This window comes from Lepisma saccharinum, chromosome 29 (genome assembly GCF_977018435.1).
Source record: "Lepisma saccharinum chromosome 29, izLepSacc3.1, whole genome shotgun sequence".
In the NCBI taxonomy this organism is placed as follows: domain Eukaryota; kingdom Metazoa; phylum Arthropoda; class Insecta; order Zygentoma; family Lepismatidae; genus Lepisma; species Lepisma saccharinum.
This window is the reverse complement of record NC_139257.1, coordinates 4,432,442-4,453,605: the sequence shown is the minus strand read 5'-3', so window position 1 is coordinate 4,453,605 and position 21,164 is coordinate 4,432,442. Positions and strand designations below refer to the sequence as shown.

General features: G+C 38.9%; 1 protein-coding gene across 2 annotated transcripts in view; it reads right to left on the bottom strand.

Annotated features, from left to right (window-relative positions):
• The window catches only part of LOC145981297 (uncharacterized), a 77,663-nt gene that overhangs the window by 41,982 nt on the left and 14,517 nt on the right, over positions 1-21,164 (bottom strand). Inside the window, exons 1-2 of one of the 2 annotated variants that reach the window (XM_083114485.1) lie at positions 10,741-10,759; positions 6,831-7,261 (exon numbers count right to left, since the gene is read on the bottom strand). In XM_083114485.1, the coding sequence (XP_082970611.1) occupies positions 6,831-7,072 (242 nt within the window). In that variant the 5' untranslated portion in view covers positions 7,073-7,261; positions 10,741-10,759. Of the gene's footprint in view, positions 1-6,830; positions 7,262-10,740; positions 10,760-21,164 lie in introns of those variants that run through there. The other variant, XM_083114486.1, reaches the window with a different exon arrangement.

The window sequence follows — 21,164 nt, the reverse complement described above, 5'->3', positions numbered from 1 at the left end:
ACAACAATTGGCTTATTACTTTTTTAAGAAAGGTCCTTCAGTTTGCTTCCCAGGATTAACTTCAAAATCATAGGAATAAAAAAGTAGTGTGGCAAGGAAAACACATGTGTCATTCTGAACACTGATGTATTCTAACATTATTTATGTTATATGAATAAGATAATTTAATATACTGAATAGATTTTGAAAATAATTACATTACAAAGAGTTGTGAAATCCGGCACAATGTTCATGACAGATAACTTTCGTCACTACATTCACTCAAGAAGATTTGAAGCAAACTGACTGATGCATAATCAAATATCATTAGATAAGAGTACTCAATAGCCCAATAGGAGAGGCCATCTAGAAAGGAAAGGGGGAGTTAAAATGTGAGAGCTGCGGCTGTTAGATTAGCTGCGCCCAGCCAAAGTAAATGATGTTCCACACACTTGGCCATACAAATGTGATCTGCATATCTTTCAGTTATATGTTGAAGGAATTCCATGAATATGTGTCAGTATTTATGTGCCAAGCATTTCCCCAATTTATTGCATCTCAGAGAACTTTCACATTTCTTTTTGGCATGTGCACACAAGAAAAAAAAATAAAAGAGGAAATTTTAACTGTATTAAAACAAACACTTTTCACAAACATAGAATTACTATCAGCAATGCAAACACTTTGACACATGGAATTTGTACCACAGTAAGGTCACTAATGCGAGAACAATCTAAATTACAACAAATAATAAGTAATCCACAACACATCACATGGAATTATTTTCCTGTAGTTTACTGTTATTACAAGCATAAGAAAACAGTTTTTCGTTGTGACGTTTCAGGAAAACGCATGCTACCTTCATCAGACATTTATTTTCATTTTGACTAAAGACACAGTTATAACAATGGTTAGCAATTTTTTAAACAAAAATAATCCGTTATATAATGGATGTTACCAATGTTACATTGTTTTAATATAGCAACCTAACTGTGAAAAGAAGCAGTCTGTTTTATTTCTATTTCAGATAAAAAACAAATGATCACATTATTTTTTATTTAAAATTATGAATCCCAAATATCATCAGGTAATTCAAAGTCATCATTGTTTTTACAAAGTCTCTTGACGTTTTCTGTTATATTGAATTTTAAAGATGGTGGCTTACTCCATTTGTGAAAAAGAAAACTTCATACTGGATCTATGTTACCATTTTCATTATTTAATTTATTCCAGTGTTCTTCTGCAATGAACGAAGCTTCCCAGACATTCAGACAACAACGAAAAACTGTTTTCTTATGCTTGTAATAACCATAAACTACAGGAAAATAATTCTACAATGCAAGCAATGCATACATACAAGAAAAAATATATCACATGGAGTTGCCAAAGATATTATGATATGATAAATAGTACCACATTATATCATTCACTATTTTGTTATGATGAGCCTCTGCGAACATAAGAGAAAATGTTCATATATAAAAAAAGATTCAAAGCAAAATTGTAATCTTTCTTGCAAGGGTATGGATTGTCGTTTTCAACAATGGGAGGGAAAGTGACTTGGAATCCATACTTCATTGTTTAATAGCTATTTGCATAAAACTCTGTGCCTCTTCCCATACATAAGAAGAAACTTTCAATACAACTAAACATTTAAGTTGAGAAAGTTTTTCATATAGAATGATGAAAGTCAGGGGTAGAAGAACTTAAAATAATTCAGAAGCTAGCTCCTTTTTCTCAAGAACTGCCTTTCTTTCGGGGGGGGGGGGGGGATATGCAGCTTAAGAAAGCCATGAATGCAACTAAGATAAAGCTACACATTTTGAAACATGATCTTAAAACATTTAATTATTAATTAATATGATATTTGATTGAAAATAATTAATTCTTTGGACAGAGTGGTCTTCCTAAAGAAGGTTCTATGAGTCAGAGCATGAATAACTATGCATAACAGTGCAAAAACTTATAATGGCATGTTTATTGCTCTGATTTAAATTTGCACATGATGCAGGAAACACACAAACATTTAAAAAAAAACACATACTGTACTCATTATTTGTTTTTAAAAAAAGTAATGGAACTTTCCATCAGCAAACTAAAGGTACAGGTCATCCGTTTGGGATGTCAGAAAAGTAAAACGCTATTAACTAGAAACTATGAACATTTATTGGTTGTAGACGGTACAGACATGTGTAGGAGAGTCGGGAGTTTATGACACAGCACATTAGCACTCAACATGTCCACCATCGCGCATGCGGCACACATCCTACCGGGAATCCATAGTGCGCCATGTGGCACGCAGCATTTCTGGAGTGATTTGCTGAAAGGCAGCTGTAATCATCCTCCGTAAGTCAGCAAGATTCTGTGGTCTTTGTGCATACACGATTGACTTGACGTAGCCCCATACAAAAAAATCTGGAGGGGTTAGGTCAGGGCTATTGGGAGGCCATGGGATAGGTCCACCACGGCCGCACCAGCGATCACTGAATATCAGGTTCAATCGTTCCCTCACTGTGAGAACCCAATGCGGTGGAGCACCGCCCTGTTGATAGATAATGGTGTCCAGTATCCCGTCTTGCTGTAATTGAGGGAGCACATACTGCTCGAACATGTCAAGATAATTGACGGCGCGAACAGTCTCCTCCGCAAAAAAGAATGGTCCATAGACTTTCTCATAGGTCACTCCACACCACACATTCACTTTCGGGCTGGCTCTTTCCAGTTCGTATGAGACATGTGGATTTTCTGTTCCCCAGATAATGCAGTTATGCGTGTTTACTCGCCCACTCACATGGAATGTGGCTTAGTCCGTGAACATCGTTTTAACCATTGATCGTCACCTTCCTGCCGCTCACACATCATCGTAACAAACTTGAGTCGATCGTCGTAATTCCGCTGTGTCAATGCTTGCATGCTCTGCATACGGTAGGGATGCATCTTCAGATAACGCCTCACAATCCTGTGACATGTTGTGTATGGTGTATTCTGCTCCGCTGATAAGCGACTGAGTGACTTAAGTGGACTCCGCATCATGGCTTGTTGAATGGTCTCCTCCTTGTAGTGATCACGCCGCCTTCCACATGTGTGCGGCAACTGCAATCCATTTTCCAAAAACATGTGGTACCATTTCACAATGTCCCGATGTGATGGGGCATGCATAACGTTATACTGTCGTTTGAAAGCTCGCTGGGTCTCTACTACACTCGAAAATTTGGCATACCACACGACACACTGAGTGCGTTGTTGTGGTGTAACGACCATCTTCACTCCACTCTGTATCAACACTGAACACTGAGCACACGCGCCTCTATACATGCCATCTGTTGATTGCACTATGAACTACTGCTGCGTTGTCTCGCAGAAGTCATTGTTGCAAAATCCCATCTTTGCCATGTACATTACCGCAAATTGCATCGATACATATACATTAACATAAAAGCTACAGCATTATACTTTTCTGACATCCCAAACGGATGACCCTGTATTGTAATATATATATATATATATATATATATATATATATATATATATATATATATATATATATAAAGTATAATGCTGTAGCTTTTTATATATATATATATATATATATTACATTGGTTGAATTTTGGTGGGATAACCAAAATGGGCAAATTGGTGCTCCTTGGCTTCCTTGTAGTGGGACAAAAAATAATTTTGCATTTAAGCAATGTCTAGGGTGCCCAACTTTAGTTTTTTAGTTCTTTCACGTTTTTTCACTATTTCTTAAGTTATGAAATGTCTATGTTTTGTTCTTTGGTTTCAATACTGGTAAAGGTAAAGTGTTCCCCTGTGCTTAGCAATACGCCATGAAGGAGTATAGGGGGTGTGGGGGTAATGCCCCACACTTTCTTGATCCGGTCGTGAGTGGGGGTGATGTGATCAGCATCACACCCCTGACCGCCTTTACCCCCCAGGGTTTCCCCCAGGTACCCATGTTATTCGACGCTGGGTGGGCGCCGGGGCCGCTTCCTACGTTAGAAAAGTTCCCGGATTTGAACCGGCCGGGGATCGAACCCGGGACCTTGTGCATGGTAGTCAGACGCGTTACCGACTGAGCCACCGGTTTCAATACTGATTGAGAGCTATTTCTGTCTCATTCCAGATCCAGACTATTAGAGGCTTGAGATAAGTCCTGTGGAGTGCAGTGTATGTTACCGTTATTGCAAGACTTATCATGGCATGTGCAACAAGGCAAAAAGACAGGCATGCAATAATCGGTTATCCACAGCCACTTGTCGAAAATCAGCTACCACTGGCTGAGGATGTTTTTAGAGCCTACAAGCTCCATCATGTGGCCAACAAAGATGCCAGCGTTAATCATCTAACAAAGATAGAAGTGTTATAGTGAAAGTGAAGAGACTCATAGTGAATGTGAATGATTTGATGAAATATTAAAAAAATAAACAATCCTCTGTAACCTATCGAGAGAAAATAAAAGAATTTTCTCATCTCTTCGACATTAGCGCATGCAAGTGTGTCCATAATGGTGTAGTTGAATGCAATCAGTGTCAATGTCCCAATGAAAAACAAATCCCTGCATTGGAATGGGAATTCTGGCTTGATCAAAACACCTCAAGATGCATGGTAATAGGAAGAGTGCACAAGGAATGAACAGAGAACATGAAACTTCAGGAAAGAAAAAGGAAAAGGTTGATATTTGAAAATAAGACGAGGCCCAAAGATACACAGAAATGTGTCAGTTCAATTGAATTATCAAGCAGTGAGAGTGATGTGCTAGAAGACACATTCTCCTTAGAATCAGAACAAATGGAGAATGCCACCCTCAAAATAGAAACCAGTATCCTGAGTTGTGTAAAGCATTGGACAGGACAAATGTGAGCAATAGAGATGCATGTCTCATAGTTAATGCTGCCCTCAAGGAACTCGAACTTCTGTCACCAATAAACACTGTTGATCCAAGTAATTTACAACGCTAAAGAAAATACTGGAGAGACAAACAGTCAGAGGAGAATTTGCTGCAACACGCAGGTATAGTCTGCATTGGTTTCGATGGAAAAATAGACGAAACACTCGTTGATACTGGAAGTGTGCGTAGGAAAGTTAGAGAAGAACATTATGTGCTAGTGTCATTTCAGATGCATGTTACATCGATCACGTTAGTCCTAAATCAGGAAAATCTCGAGATGTATTTAATGAAATTCAGGATATTATTGAACGTACAAGATCTACAGAGACTTTAAGAGCAGTAATTTGTGATGGAACTCCTGTGAATATGGGTCCCACGAATGGAATAATCACAATGCTGGCGTTACATCTTAAGAGACCACTTCAATGGCTCATATGCATGTTACATGGTAATGAACTGCCACTCAGGAAGTTATTTAGTGTGGTTGATGGGAGGACAACTGGCTCATCGTCACATGAAGGACCTATAACCAAACTGCTGTTCTTTGATCCTCAAACCAAACTACTTTGAACCAATCTCAGGCTCTGTGGTTGATGTTCCTAACACAGTTACGAAAGATCTAAGTTCTGACCAGCTGTATTTACTAAGAATATGCTTATTGATTCAGCAAGGGGCACAAAATGCACATCATAATAATCTGCAGTACTTGAAAACTGCACAGCAAGGTGGCTCACTAAAGCTAACAGACTGCTTCCATTGTACGTTTCAGCAGAAACCCCATCTGATGACATGAAGCATTTGCTACAATTCATACTGAACTTCTATGCTCCCATATTGTTCTATATCTGCTTCGATCCCTTCTGTCAAGATGGTGCAAAGAATTTTCACTTTATTGTATCACAGTATCAAGAACTTCCTCCTGAGGATCAGATCATTTCTCCAGTCCTAAATAATTTCTATTTTTGTCATCCAAAAAAACTTGTTGCTAGCTGGTGTTGCAGATTAACATGAAAGCATAAGAACATTTTCATGCAACAAATTCTTCAAGCAAGAAAGAAGAATTCCATCAATGTGCAAGTCTGCTGCTTTGATAAAAAGCAGGTAAAAATCAATCTCAGTGCTACTTCCTACATGGAACTAATAGACTGGGAGAGTACTCCTATCACCCCCCCCCCCCCCCACGTCTACTTGAAGATATTAGTGATGATATTTTGGCTAGTAATCAACAAATTCTCCTGCCAAAGCATCCGTGTCATTCGGTCAATGTTGAAAGAAATGTCAAAGATGTCTCCGTTGTTTCTAGTAGGGTCTTTGGTCATACTTCTCGACATGGTGCAATAATACAAACCAAACATTCTCGAACAGAAATACCTTCAATACAGAAAAAGTCTGATTTTCTGTGAGATTTTGTACCATGTCAGTTGCTTAGCATCTAGGAATGTGAGTATATTTACTCTATATCTGGCTGTAATTTTAAAAAAAAAATTAAAAAATTAAGGTAAATTTGTGGTATGAAAACAAATCTGGAATAAATAACTTCCAACACATTTCACTTTGTATCTCTAGAGAGCTTCGATCCAAAGTTGTTTCCAGCCTGTACTACCGTACTACTGCAATAAACAGTTCAGAATGTGTATACAATACATACTCTATATCTGTCTGTAAGTGAAAAATATTAAAAAAATCAAGGTAAAGTTCAGGTATCAAAACAAATCTTGAAGAACTTACTTTTTACACATTTCAGTTTGTATCTGAAGAGCATCAATTTACAGTTGTTTCAAATCTGCACTACAACTTTTGTATGTTTTCAACCCACCCTAATATATATGTATTTTTAGAATTGGATTTGAAAATTCAGGCGCAAGGTGAAAATTTTCAAGCACCATGCAACTGGGTGCCCTGTATTATTTTACCCCTGATGAAAGTTTTGTCCTACTCATTTCAAAATTCTTCATGCACTCACCTTTCTGTCTCTGCACCTGGATATTCATCTTCAATTGTGAATTCATTCTTCACATCTGCAGACTCTACTTTAACATTTTCACTCTCATCAGTTTTGAATGCAACAGCACTAAACTGTCCAACGTATTCTCTAGTATCCAAATATTTACTATCCTCAGGCAAAAATTCACTCATCCCAGCACCAGAGTGCAGATATACATGAGAGTAGCTACCACCATCATCCCCTGAGTTATCGACTTTCATTTGTTCAGATTTATTAACTGATGATAATCATGGCTGCCAAGTGTTTTCATTTGACTCTTCATGAAGAGGAATATCTTGGGATTCCCTCTTTATTGAGCATGTCATGAGGTCAGGCTCTGCCTTCAGTAGGTTCGACAAAGAGTGATCATGAAACTCCATCTGTGATGATGAGGGTGAGGCACTTGAAATCTGAAAATATATTTTACAAACAAACTTCAGATGGCGTTCCAATTGAAAACAAAATAGAGTGTAAAAAACAAACTATTGAAAGAGAAATTGTTAACGGTTGATTAAACACAGTATTATTATGGTCTGCCCCTGGCGTGGTTGCTCAACTTAAGATGTTACGTGAAAATCCTACCTCATACTTTCCTTATCCTAAAAAACTCAAAGTTGAGAACCTTCCTTCCCTGATTGACTTTCACCAAACTACCGTGCAGTACCGCAGGATGCTATGCCTGAGGTTACCTTTGCATGAACCAAAAATAAAAAAAATAGCTTACTTTAAAAAAATTAATTGTAGAACTGAACAATGAAAAGAAAATAAAGAGATTTAAAATTTGTCCCTCTTTCTCGGGCACCCTATACAGAATTGGTTATTGGTCCTTCTTAAACGCAAGTACTATAGATCAGCAGTCAGTCAATATCGAGTCGCAAGGTCAAAACATTCAAGTAAGATTGGTAAATATTCTCCCCCATCATATTTTCTCTCTACTTTTTCATAATTGCTGAGACATAAAATTTATCTGTAATTACATGCTGAAAAGGAATTCAACGACTACTGTCATGCTACAAATTAATCAAATAACCAGCATTCACCATCCCATGTGTCACGATGTGTACTATCTTAACATGCACTGTGAAATCTTCCCCTTCTGGAAGGAAATGCAAGATTAGTACAAGATTAAATTCAAATATTGTATGGACAAGTCAGACATTCATCTCAAAGAATCACAGTTAACATTACTGGTATTTATTCAGGAAAAACAAATTGTATATGACACACATTAGATCATTAGATCTGACAGACCAATCCCAATCGTCCTTACCTTTGATAATGTAATTCGCCTTGTATTACATAACATGTAAAGATATGGCCATAAGTAAAATCAAACTTTCAAGGAACATACATATAAAGATCTGCGCAGTTAAGGTTTCAAATGTTCCTACAAATAGATGAACAATTTCCACTTTATTCTTGAAGTCACCCTATGTGACCTATAAGTAGACTGTACTTTCACCATTACATTAATCCTAATAGTAATTATGATAATTTATTCTTGAAATTTATCACTTCGCTGACTTGTGGAATCACAGTTAGCTTATTCGTGCAGTAAGTGGCCTGGAAATAATCACTACTTGAAGGAATTTCCACCACGTCATAAACCAAACATTTATTCTGAATATATCAACTTTACTGGCTCAGAAAAACGGTACATTTATTGCTATGTACCTGTTGATTATTACATGCACACACCCAGCAAACTACATGCGAGTCGCTGAACAAGAACCAGATTTCTGACGTACATGTGCCACGTGAGTACATGCAAACCTTCACTGAGAAATGGATCGATAACAAACACAGGTTGGATATACTTTTCCTATTATTCGAGGAAAACTTAAGGGTGGGCTCATGTTGGTTGCATGGTTCAAATACTGTAGTAATGCACTGTTATGCAAACACCTTCATGATTACATTCACTGGCTTCACCCTTACCTGCCGTTGGCCATTCTCAAACTGCCTACCTTGTGCCATGAGAAATTGGTTACACTTTTTACCGGGAAATGGGTGTAATCGATCACATCCAGGAACACACATTCGTCATTTCCTCCTGCGAAGAATGCCGAACAAGATGTACTCACTTAGAACATAAAGTGAGTCCTAGATCGATACACTTTTTCCGCAAATTCCCCCGACCTTTTCTTGACCTTTATGCACCATCACCATCATTCTTTTTTTTTTCACTCCTTCCTATTTTACACTTTTCAATTACCAAACCAACCACCACTGTACAATGTCATTGCATGTGTTAAGAATCAATTTGATAATTAATGACCACATTTCTTTTCAATCAATACAAATCTTATAGAAATCATTCCCCTTGGGGCGCACTATTTTATGTAGCCATCCGCGATCTACTCTCACTTTTTTCTCTCTTCCCACCTAACCTAACCATCTAGTCGAGGAAAGCAAGTAGCAATAAAACATGTCCTTTTCGTGATTAAAATTACCACCTGAGCGCTAGTGTCACTTCCAATATGGCCGCTCTATGTAGGATAGATCTTTGTTTACATTCAGCAGTAGTACGTAATAGCAGCGTGTTGTCATTGCTGGTATGGAAGAAACATTTAAATTACGTGTTATATTTCAACGAAGGTGAAGCTGTGCTGAGAGCGAAGCATTTAATTATGATAAAAATAACACGGAAAACACACACGAAACTAATGTATACGCACGGATTTTCAAAGCGGTGCTGTTTCATCTGAACTGCACCTCGGCTGTAACTGCCTAACTGGGCTCTCAGAATTGATTTGAAAATATAGCAATTCACCTTTATAAAAAACTTGGGAGGAAAGAAATGTTTCATTTTTTCCCCAAAGAGGCAGGCTGGTTTAATAAGAACACCGGATAATGGTAATTACAATAACAACAATTTCATTGAAGCTATTTTCAGTCTTCACTGAAAATTGACATACTGAATGAAACAGCAACATTAGCATGTCAATTATGTTTTTCTGACTTACCTTTATGATTACCGACATTGATTAATTTTCAAACTATTTTCAGCTTTGCACTTAATCGACTTGCACCTGTTCAAAATTACATACATAATACATTGTTTTCGAAAAAAAGGTACTATTATTGTATGAGGGAAACACCTACGAATCATATATTTCGGACTTCTTTACTTTGCTAACGTGTTATTTTCGAATGTGGAACATTTCCTTAAGTGAAATAATGCATATCAATGTCTATTTCTTAGATTTACGTGTACTTACTGTTTGTTACTTGTTGTTTCGAATGTGTAACACATTATGGCCGTGATAGCGTACTGGTTTAGGGGGCTTTCTGAGTGTGTTTTGTCGATTTATGCAGTGTTGCAACCACGTTCACTGTAAAATATCTACTTTCGTGCCCAGATTTGAAATTAGCCTATGCTAATACCATTGAATACCATTCACGTTAGCCTCACAAACCATTGACGTTAGCCCCACAAACCATTGACGTTAGCCCCGAAAACCATTCACGTTAGCCCCAAAAAACATTTTCCGTAAGGTTAGGTTAGGTTAAGTTAGGTTAGGCAAGCATAGTTAAAAAAAATAATTAAAAACACTCGACACGTGATGTTTTAATGAAAACACGGCGAGGCTGATACACTGGCTACCGGGTTGCATCATCTTAACACACGGAACATTGCACTCTCGTGCAGAAAGCAAATGGCGGGAGCAGAAACAGCGTGTCGGACAGAGATTTTAGCAGAAAACAACACGCAATCACATTAAAATGGATCAAATCTACATTCAGGAACTTCCACAACGCTAAAGAAAATGATTTCCGCAAGTACTTTCCCCGTAAATTTGAAGGAAATTTGAAGGAATCAGTTTCCCTCATACGATAATGTTATCCAAAAAAATTTTGTATTCATAAAGAACAATTTAAAACTTACTTTCATGGCAATAAAATCACGGTAAATTTCTCGTATCGGACAAACGGATTTCGTCAAATTTACAGGAGAAATTACTTACCGAATGCAGTTTCTTTATAGTTGTGGAAGTTCGGGGAAGTGTTTTCTCGTACCATCATGATCTTTCCGAAAGATTATTTCGGAAAATAGAGTGAACAGACTGTACATTCTTCGTAATTTCCTTGCCGCATTTCAGTTATGCCAATCTTGTCAATCAGTTCTGTTTTCCCTGATTTATTTAAACAGTTCATTTTGTTGATTCCACGGGGTGGAAAACACATGTAAGCTTTTCACTTGTCCTGAACCACAAAACGATTTAGAGCAAAAAACTGAACAGTATACGGTACTTTTTCTATTGTTCCCCATGCTCAAGGAATATAGTAGCATTTTAGGAAGAGCATTCCGAGACACGGAGCACTCCCATTGGCCAGAAGCCTTTACGAGCTCTGACGTGACCAAGGGGATCTGTCAAGTGGAGAGGCTCGCGTAGCAATGGAAGCTTACGGGAAATATTTTCATTTTTAATTGTCCACATCTTGGTTCTATTAACCATTTGAAGTAGAATAATAAGTAAAACGCAAGGAATAAGACCTAGGCAATAATATGAAGAAGTTTACAGCACGCAATTACAATAAATGGCGTTATACAAATCAAACAAAAAGTAATCACGACTATCCTCTTATATCACCGCTACATTGAAATCTGAAGTTGCGTATGGGTAAATAAATACAATTTTACGTAATAAATATTTCGCTACCAGACCAATACTTATTATCCTTCATACCTTCAAATTTTCACAGATGTTTGTTATTAATAATTTGTTCATTATAATTTATATGTCTAGTATACATAGGATGTCGCTGTAGCTGTTGTTATATGACGTCGCTTTTCTACGTATTTAGGTTGATTGATTGATTGATTTAGTTGATTTTACTTCGCGTTTTGTGCCTCTTGGCTAATTTGCGAAGATGGGGATGAGTGATGAAATGATGAAACTGATGAATGAACATTGACAAACAACCAAGCGCGACCGGGATTCGAACCCGGGACCCTTGGCGTCGAAGTGCGATGTGCTAACCACTCGGCCACAGGGTCGGGCACGTATTTAGGGTAACCGCAACAATAAAAATGAATGATGAAATGATAAATTTGATGGGAGCGTAGGCTAGATGAGTGTGGCAAACACTGGTGTACGCAGGGAGGGAGGGGGGAGGCTTAAGGGGCTGCAGGCCGCCGAAATTCTTAGAAAATAAAAAAATCAAATGAAGACAGTAATGAAGTAAAAAAGACTTTAAAATGACCCCCGACAACTATTTTTGTGTTTGAATAACTTTTACAACGAAGGATTAAAATGGTAATTGGAGCTCGTATCTAATGAAAATAGAACAGCGACAAAGGGATATCAGCGAAATTGAACCAATCTCATTCTGTTCAGTAAAGGTTAGATTCATGGCACTGAACCCGCGTACAATTTGAATTGAATTAACATAATCCTTGAGTGAGGTGGAAATGGGTTTTGGATATTTTTTTTTAGATGTGAAAATCTTTAACTAGTGATGCACACATGCTTTCGCTTACATTAAAGTTTACACTATGGTAAAATTGCAGAAATATTCTACCTACACTGATTTGTGTTTAAAATACCGTAACATCAAAATATGTTTTTTAGAAATTAATAAATAAATAATAAATGGATAAAATGCAGTGTCGTGGGAAAGTGTTATCCCTTAATAAATTCAAAGAAACTCGTGTCAGCTCGATGGCGAATCTGGTCAACCGCGTGTTCGACTTTGAATCCCATCACTGAAGTTCTCGACTTGGAGTCACGTCGTAGGCATTGATGTTCTTTATGCCTGCCCTTTCATCAATTTTATGTGATCAACACTCATCGCCGCGATTAACCAAAAGTGGTAAAAAAGCGACGTCAAATAACAAATACATGAACAATAGGCCTGGCCTCTGTCTTGATTTAGCGATGTGATTTGTTAATCACTATACGGTGGAGGCCGAGGCGGAAATAAATATCAGTAAGAATAAAAATTCATTACAACTTACCCTTCCTGGAGACATGATTTTGAAGACGATGCTACCCACTGTCGTCTTTTTCTCGCTGCACTTGCTTCCATGGACTTGAGTTTCATTAGTTTATTCAAATGTCGAATTCTAATAAAAGTTCTTGTTCTGACATACAGGGAAATAATATTTTCGTTAACTTCAGGAAATTTTGACTGAAGTACTGTCTTTAGAGTGTCCATAACTTTATGTTGCTTGGAAACAGTTGGAAGCGGCTCCGGCGCCCACCCAGCGTCGAATAACATGGGTACCTGGGGGAAACCCTGGGGGGTAGAGGCGGTCAGGGGGGTGATGCTGATCACATCACCCCCACTCATGACTGGATCAAGAAAGTGTGGGGCGTTGCCCCCACACCCCCCTATACGCCTTCATGGCGTGGTGCTAAGCACAGGGGACTACTTTACTTTTTTTTTTGGAAACAGTTGACCCATGGAAGGATGCAAACACAATCTCAAATTGAATAACTTTTTCCATATCCGAACCAATACGTGCCTCCACCGGGTACCGAACTCGGAATCCCTCGATTATAAGGCGATGACGCCACCACAATGCCATTGGGGAGGCCCTCAAAATAGAAATAGATATGGTGCCAGATTCCTTAAAGCCCCAATTGGTACACTCTGCAACAGCATAAGAATGTTTACCTTTGGCACGCTTATTCATGGTACAGACACCGAATACACGTAATACGACCTAAAATTACTCGCTTTAATATTCAAGACAAACAGCACAAGCACTTCTGTAAACGAATACCTGATCGCTACTACTGGACCTGCAGATTATTCTGACATCTGGAAGAAATCTGTGCCTCGAAGTTGGCTTATACCGAACAATGAAAGTCATGTCGCTTTCGGAAACTGGAAGCAATTACTTTCCATTTGAATGTTCCTAACTGCAGGTATGAACCCCCTCGGTGTACGTCAAATCGTCTGTCGTATATCCCTTACCTGGAAGAATGGCTTGCGTAACGCTCTATGAACTCAGAAGCGAATCTTGGTTGAGGCATGGGTGTGTATCATTGTGTGTCTTATCTATTTCATCTTTCATTTTCATTTCATTGCCCTAGTTTGCTCTATATGTCAAAAAGCGACGTGAAATAATAAGATAGATTGATTGAATTGGCGTTTCAAGTCCAGTTTATGCACATTGAGGCTAATTGGGACTGGACCTACAGTTTAAAGTGGGATCCGAGCCACTATGTGCCTCCACCGGGTATCGAACCCGGGATCCCTTGATTATAAGGCGATGACGCCACCACTACGCCATCGGGAGGCCCTCAAAATAGAAATAGATGAGAACGTTAATTGGTTCAGTAACGATCTCGCTACCCAGCGAAGGTTTAAGGCTCGAGTCCCGCCTGGACATTGTGTTCCTTTGCGGGTGTCCATCTATTTCATCTATTCATTACTCATCCTCGCCTTCCAATTAGGTAAAAGTTGCAGGAAAGCAACCCAAAAATAAGAAAAAAATATTTGCCTCGTAATGACGCAATTTGACAAAGACGCCCGCAAGATTTTTTCACAGGAGAGGCAGCAGTGCTCAAAGAGGGAAAGGTTTTGGAATGCTATCTCTCTCGTTAAGAGAATCCCCTTAAAGAAAATTCCCCCACTAGGATAAATTGCATAGACATCCTCCACCCACTGCATTTTCTCTATGATTTTGTAATATACGCGTACTTATTATGTTATGCAGCAGTAACTTCAATTAATTCTTCTCAACAATAAGTCGCCCCTGCAAAGAAGTTGCTGAAAATTTTTAAAATACAACACTACCTGAAGATATGTACAATATATTGACATAATTTGATGCATGTTTCTTCCGTATCAAAAAAAAACCCACTACGTGTTAAATAAAAATTAAATAAGAAGGATACTGTTATAGACATTCGTATTATTGAAACTGATGGCAATATTTGCATTCATACGGCTTAGAAGTTTATTATTGCGTAATTGTAACTTCATAATAATAATAGTTTTACTCACACACACACACACACACACACACACACACACACACACACACACACACACACACACACACATATATAAATATATATACTGAGTGCCCAATTGTATTAATTTCCACGTAGTACACCCTGGACTGCATTTTACATACTAGTGACTAGCGAGGCTCTGGCGTCTGGCCTCGTGGTCCATTATAATCCTTGGTGGGGCTCGTATTGTGTTGTCCTTACATGTTTATGATTGTCCCTTCACCCGCCTCATCTTATCACGATTCATCCTCATCTTCGCGATTAGCCAGAAGTAGCAGAAAAACGAAATAATAACAAATCAATATGTATGTATGTGTCGTTCATTTAAATACGAATTTCTACTGGGTTGATCGCTACTATGAGGATGAATGATGAACTAATGAGTGGAGAATGAGACAAGCATTGCTATATGCCTTAATATGGTTCAAACTGGGGCCTCTGGCTTCCTAAAGCGTTATGCTGTCATGGAGACCCATTATATACATGTAGAGGGACTTACTTAATCCTTTCCGTTCAATCTTACTCTCTCGATCCTGTTGCAGTTATGTCCATGCTATAATTAATGAAGTTAGTAAACTATTTGCATGAAAATATGCGCACAAGACTCTACTCCCACCCCCCTCCAGCACACACAGGCATTTAAAATTGTTTCACTTTACGATTTTTCGGGTGTTCTATCTATTGTGCTCGTCTCAATATGAGACTCTCATCTAATAATCATTTAATTTCATTGCTGTGTCTCGCAATCAAGGGGTCCCGGGGTCGATACCCGGTGAAGGCACATGGTGGTTCGGATTCCAGTCCCGATTAGCCTTACTGTGCATAAAGTGGACTTAAAACACTTAATCAACCAATCATCCAACCAACCAACTTTATTGTTGCATGTAGAAGTGTAGACAAATAGTGTTAAAGACCCAAAGACATTGATTCCCTTTTTGCTGAATTCAGCATGAATTTGTTCGTTTGCCATCCTCAGTTAACTTGAGAAGGCACGGGAAAGCAGTGAAGAAGAACTACATGTTATAAACATTGCTTCCCAAGAGTTATAATCGCCTCTTTGAGGCGATAAACTTGTATGATTTTACATGTTATTAAGCGGCCCGCAGCTGAGGGGTCCCCTTTTTGACGTCACTCTAGCAGAAGACCTTCACGTGCCGCCGTAGCGCGGGAAGCCGGAAAAGCACACCCTGCTCCATGCTTTCAATGGCTTCAACACGGCGAATCGCAGCGAGGTGTCCTACGTGGAGTGATTCCTGAAAATCTCACCAGATGGCATATCGGATAATTTTAAGGTAGTGTCTGCTGCCACGTTCTTTTTCTGCTGGAACCTCAATAAAGATGCTCGTGGCAGCAGAGTCGGTCTTTGTCTTATCGTGATTTCGCTATGTATGCAATGATGTAACACATACTGTGAAGTTGTAGCGATTACTTTCACAAACATGTTTGAAGATTATGTCCCTTAAGTAGTGTAGGTGGCCCGGTTCTGCAACATTAAGTGAGGATCAAAAAAACCTGAAAAACTCACTTTCTCTCCACGTTCTGTGCCTCATTTATTGCGCTGACGATGTTTCCCAGCGTAGAAAACAGCACCAAAACATCAAAAACTCACTTTAATTCACTGAAGTGAGCCACAGTGTTGCCAACCTACGAAAATTTCATCAAAACCTAAAAAAAAAAAAAAAAAAAAACTCACTTTCTCTCCACGTTCCGCGCATTTATTTGTTGCGCTGACACAGCGTGATGAGTAAATGATGCACTCTCTCATCCTTGAAGGATGAATGCACCTTATCGTAATTTTCCAAGTCCCGGTTAAATGTTTATATATCGTGACCTTTGTAAACCTACCTCTCTCGGGAACGATGTGCCACACACACACGCGCGCGCCTCTTATTATTTCCGTATTGTGACGCAAGCAAACAAACAAAATAATAATAATAATAATTGTTTTTTTTTTGTTTTTTTTCCACATGTATGTATGTATGTAATGCGATTTAGGGGGGAAGAGGGGGACCAAAAATTTTGAACTTACGGCTGGAAAAATGTTTTCTATAACATGTTTTCGTTCGAGGCAAATTCATAGGTAGATATTGTTAAATAAACATTAATATTGTAAATATATATATACTTATTGTATTTAGTTTTTCGGTATCGAAAAAAGCGACTGTCATATCGTATTTGAAAATATTATGCTTTTACCTGTGGACATCTAGAAACGACAATTTCGTTCCCTCTCTCTGCGTGTGCTAATGACACAAATTCAATAATAGGTAGGCTTTAGTACGACGGAAGTTATACTTCCTGGCTTTTTAGCAGCTGAATTCCTCGCTGGCGTTTTGTTCATGTTTTATACAGATGATGCTATCTGTACAGCAGGTTGTTAACATCAGCTCTGGCAACTGTTGAGAAATAGTGACGTTAGTTAGCAGCAAGCATAACCTGTTTATTTCTCTCGTGGGAAATTGCGTGCAATCTTATCACGACGTCTCACTTGTTAATTTCCTCTCGAGTCCCGCATCCTCAGCTATCTATTGGTGATCGCTGAATTAACATGCGAGAGTCGCACGCATAGTTTATGTTTTCCTCTTCGATGATACACGCGCATCCTGCATCAAAAAAAAAAAACGAAAAAAAACATCATACAGCTGCCATGTGTAGAAGCACACACACGCAAAAAATGATGTGGCTGAAATGTAGGGGAAGAATCTTCTAGAGCGGATTGTCTCGGATTTCTATTGGTCCACGTTGCGTTGGCTAACATTTTACTTTTGAACCATTAGAAAACCGTATAAAACTTAAAACGCTATAGGAGAAAGTTCTGTTTCATTTTTAACGTTAGTGAAGAGCATTTCCGCAGTATTTTCCAAAAGTAAGTAACTTTGTTTCTTAGCTTGCATGAGTTGGCTTTGATTTATAAGTATATTTGAAGCATGCATCTTGGTAGCTGGAATATCTTTTTTCTTCCGTGTGCCGTTGTTGGTAGGTAGAAAATATGTGTGCGGGGCATATTTAAAAAAAAAAAAAATGTGTTAAATTGTTAGAGGAAGGCAAGAAAAAAAATAGAGGAGAGTTGCGTGTTTTTGATATCTAGTGGAAGTACTGATTGATTTGATGTTTTAAGTACACTTTATGCACAGTAAGGCTAATCGAGACTGAACCTACAGTTTCAAGAACCACTTGTGCCTCCACCGGGTATCGAACTCTTGATTACAAGACAACGACGTTATCGCTGCGCCATCGCAGAGGCTAGTGGAAGTACTGATTGATTTGATGTTTTAAGTCCACTTTATGCACAGTAAGGCTAATCGGGACTGGACCTACAGTTTCAAGAACTACTTGTGCGGGTATCGAACCCTTGATTACAAGGCAACGACGCTACCGCTGCGCCATCGCAAAGGCTAGTGGAAGTACATAGTTATTCGAATCTTATTTATTTAAAATATTTAGTTTTTATGCACGCTTATTGATATTAAACCTCAAATTAAATAAAATCTGACAACTATATCCAATTATACTTATGGCTACAGAACGAGCATTCGCAAAAAAGTGGCTTGAGATTTTTTTTTGCTACGTAAACAAAATGGCCGACATGCCAAATATGAACAGGCTATATAGATTTGAGAGAGAGATGGATAGGAAAAAAAAGTTAATTAAAATTTAATTTCATGATTGCAACACACGGAACTTAATGATTGATTGATTTAGTTTATTTTACTTCGCGTTTTGCACCTCTTGGCTAATTTGCGAAGATGAGTGATGAAATGGATGAAAATGGACATTCACAAACAACCATGCCCGACCGGGATTCGAACCCGGGACCCTTGGCGTCGCAGCGCGATGTGCTAACCACTCGGACACAGGGTCGGGCAAACACGAAACTTAAATAAAAATTAAATGTTTGGTGCTGATCACATCACACTTCCCATATGCACAGATATGAATTTATTTTTGCTTGTTGTAGTGCAAATATGTCGTCTGGAGCCTCCCCTATGGCGCAGTGGTAGGCTTGTATTCATGGGTTAGATACCCTCTGGAGGCACAAGTGGTTCGGATAACACTTTAAAAAACTCTGTAGGTCTAGTCCCGATTAGCCTTACTGCACATAAAGTGGACTTAAAAAAACACCAACTCAAATGTTGTCTGGTTCGGGTGACCTGGACCTACAGTCTAAAATATCATGGTATTATTATTTCTGCAATTATTTTGCAATTTTGGCCACAGAGAGAGGAGAGGAGGAAAAAAATGATAATTTTGTTTTAATATCGAGCCTATATTTAAATTTATACATGTGCGCATGCGCGCAGGGGGTGAATTTTATTTTTTGATCGGGTGGGTTGTAAGGTGAGTGAACATGTAGGAAAAGTACTGGTATATTGATTGATTGATTGATTTAGTTTATTTTACTTCGCGTTTTGTGCCTCTTGGCTAATTTGCGAAGATGGGGATGAGTGATGAAATTGATGAATGGACATTCACAAACAACCAAGCCCGACCGGGATTCGAACCCGGGACCCTTGGCGTCGCAGCGCGATGTGCTAACCACTCGGCCACAGGGTCGGGCAAGTACTGGTATATACATAGATCAAAGTTACATGGTTCTAGGCCCCATAGGAGCCAAGAAAATCAACGTCTTGGAAAACGTCTTAAGACAAATATCTTAATCTTTAAGAAAGTCGACTTCCGGTATCTCAAGATGTTACTTCCGGTCTGTCAAGAAAATTTTCTTAAGACAAAAATCTTAAGACGTTTTCCAAGACATTGATTTTCTCGGCTCCTAATTGAGCTAGGATGATGATTTTAGGTTTGTTGGATAGGATTCGACGAGAACTATTCGACTAGCAAATAAAATCGATTCTACAACCTCAAGTTTCGGAAATACAGATATTTTTTTATTTTTTGAGAAACTTGGTTTGCCGGCTTAGTTTTTACCCTAATTCGAAAATTTTAATAGCATTCGATACAAAATTAGAAGTACTCTACAACCTATTGGAGGGATGATGACTAGTGCCTGGTGTTTTCGAGTTATTTTGGATTAAAATTTCAAAATATAATTTCTAAGATGTTTCGTAATTCATAAACTATGGGTTGTAGGAAAACGATTCTTGCTCTCTCTGCTATTGCTCGACGAATACTATAAACATAATATTTTTGTGTTTTCTATACACAAGCCTAATTATTTTTTTTTCAATTATTTACAGGATTCATTAAGAAGCAAGAAGTGGCATATACATAAATAGCACACTCCCACCAAACGCAGCACTATCGTGAATTATTGCACAGCATTTATTTTGTGACACTCCACTATATATATAAAATAACATACCCCCACAAATATTTCATTATAGCGAATTAGCCTTCCAAGTTTTTTTTTTATTGCAAAAAGTATTTATTTTGTGGCACTCCACTATATATATAAAATAACATACCCCCACAAATATTATTTTTTTCAACAAGATGCAATCGGTACAAATTTGCCCCACTTGTGGAACTGGTGTTTCAAGGAAAAATTTCCAAAGGCACTGTCGTACCTGCGTACCTGGTAAGCGTGTGACCGCTACAAAACCATGTCCCAGGTGCGGTAAACATATTACCATTAATAATTTAAAAAAGCATATAACATCATGCAAAGTCGTCGTCGGAGCACCTGTTCCACAACCGTCGACCAGCTCGACCAAGAGGAAAGCGGAAGCCGACTCGCCACCATCCGCAAACGTGTCAAGTTTGTGGCGAAAGCGAACCAGTCTGCTTTCGAGCGTTTGTTAGAGGACTTTGTCCTCACTTCGGAGGGCTCATGCGACGTTCGTAGCTTTTTGGAGAACGTGCAAGCCAAAATTATTTCCATCCTCGGCGATGCGCTTGCAACGCACTCCACCAAATTCTACGCATCGCTACGTTGCCAGTACAAGAAGCCGTCTGATGAAATTTACAGCTTCTGCCACAACACCAAGGCGAAGACGCTGCATCTGGCGGATGTCGAAAACCTAGAGGTCATCTACAACAAGTTTGCCGAGGAGCTGGTGGCAAAGCAGGAGGAACATCAAGCGAAGGGCTCGGGGGGTTCGCTGTGTGGCGAGCCTCACGAACTGTGCGTCAAACTTTGCAAGTTTGTACCTCTCTCCGCCTCCAGCTACGTCCCCTTACCACCTACCATCGCGGTAAAGAAGGCCGTCCTGAACATTCAGAACAGTGACGCCAAGTGCTTCGTTTGGTCGGTGCTTGCAGCGTTGCACCCTGTCCACCGGAAAAACCAACCACACCGAGTTAACCACTACCTACCCTACGAGCCAGAGCTGGAAGATGCGATGGCTGGGATCGACTACCCGGTGGAGGTCTCGGACATTCG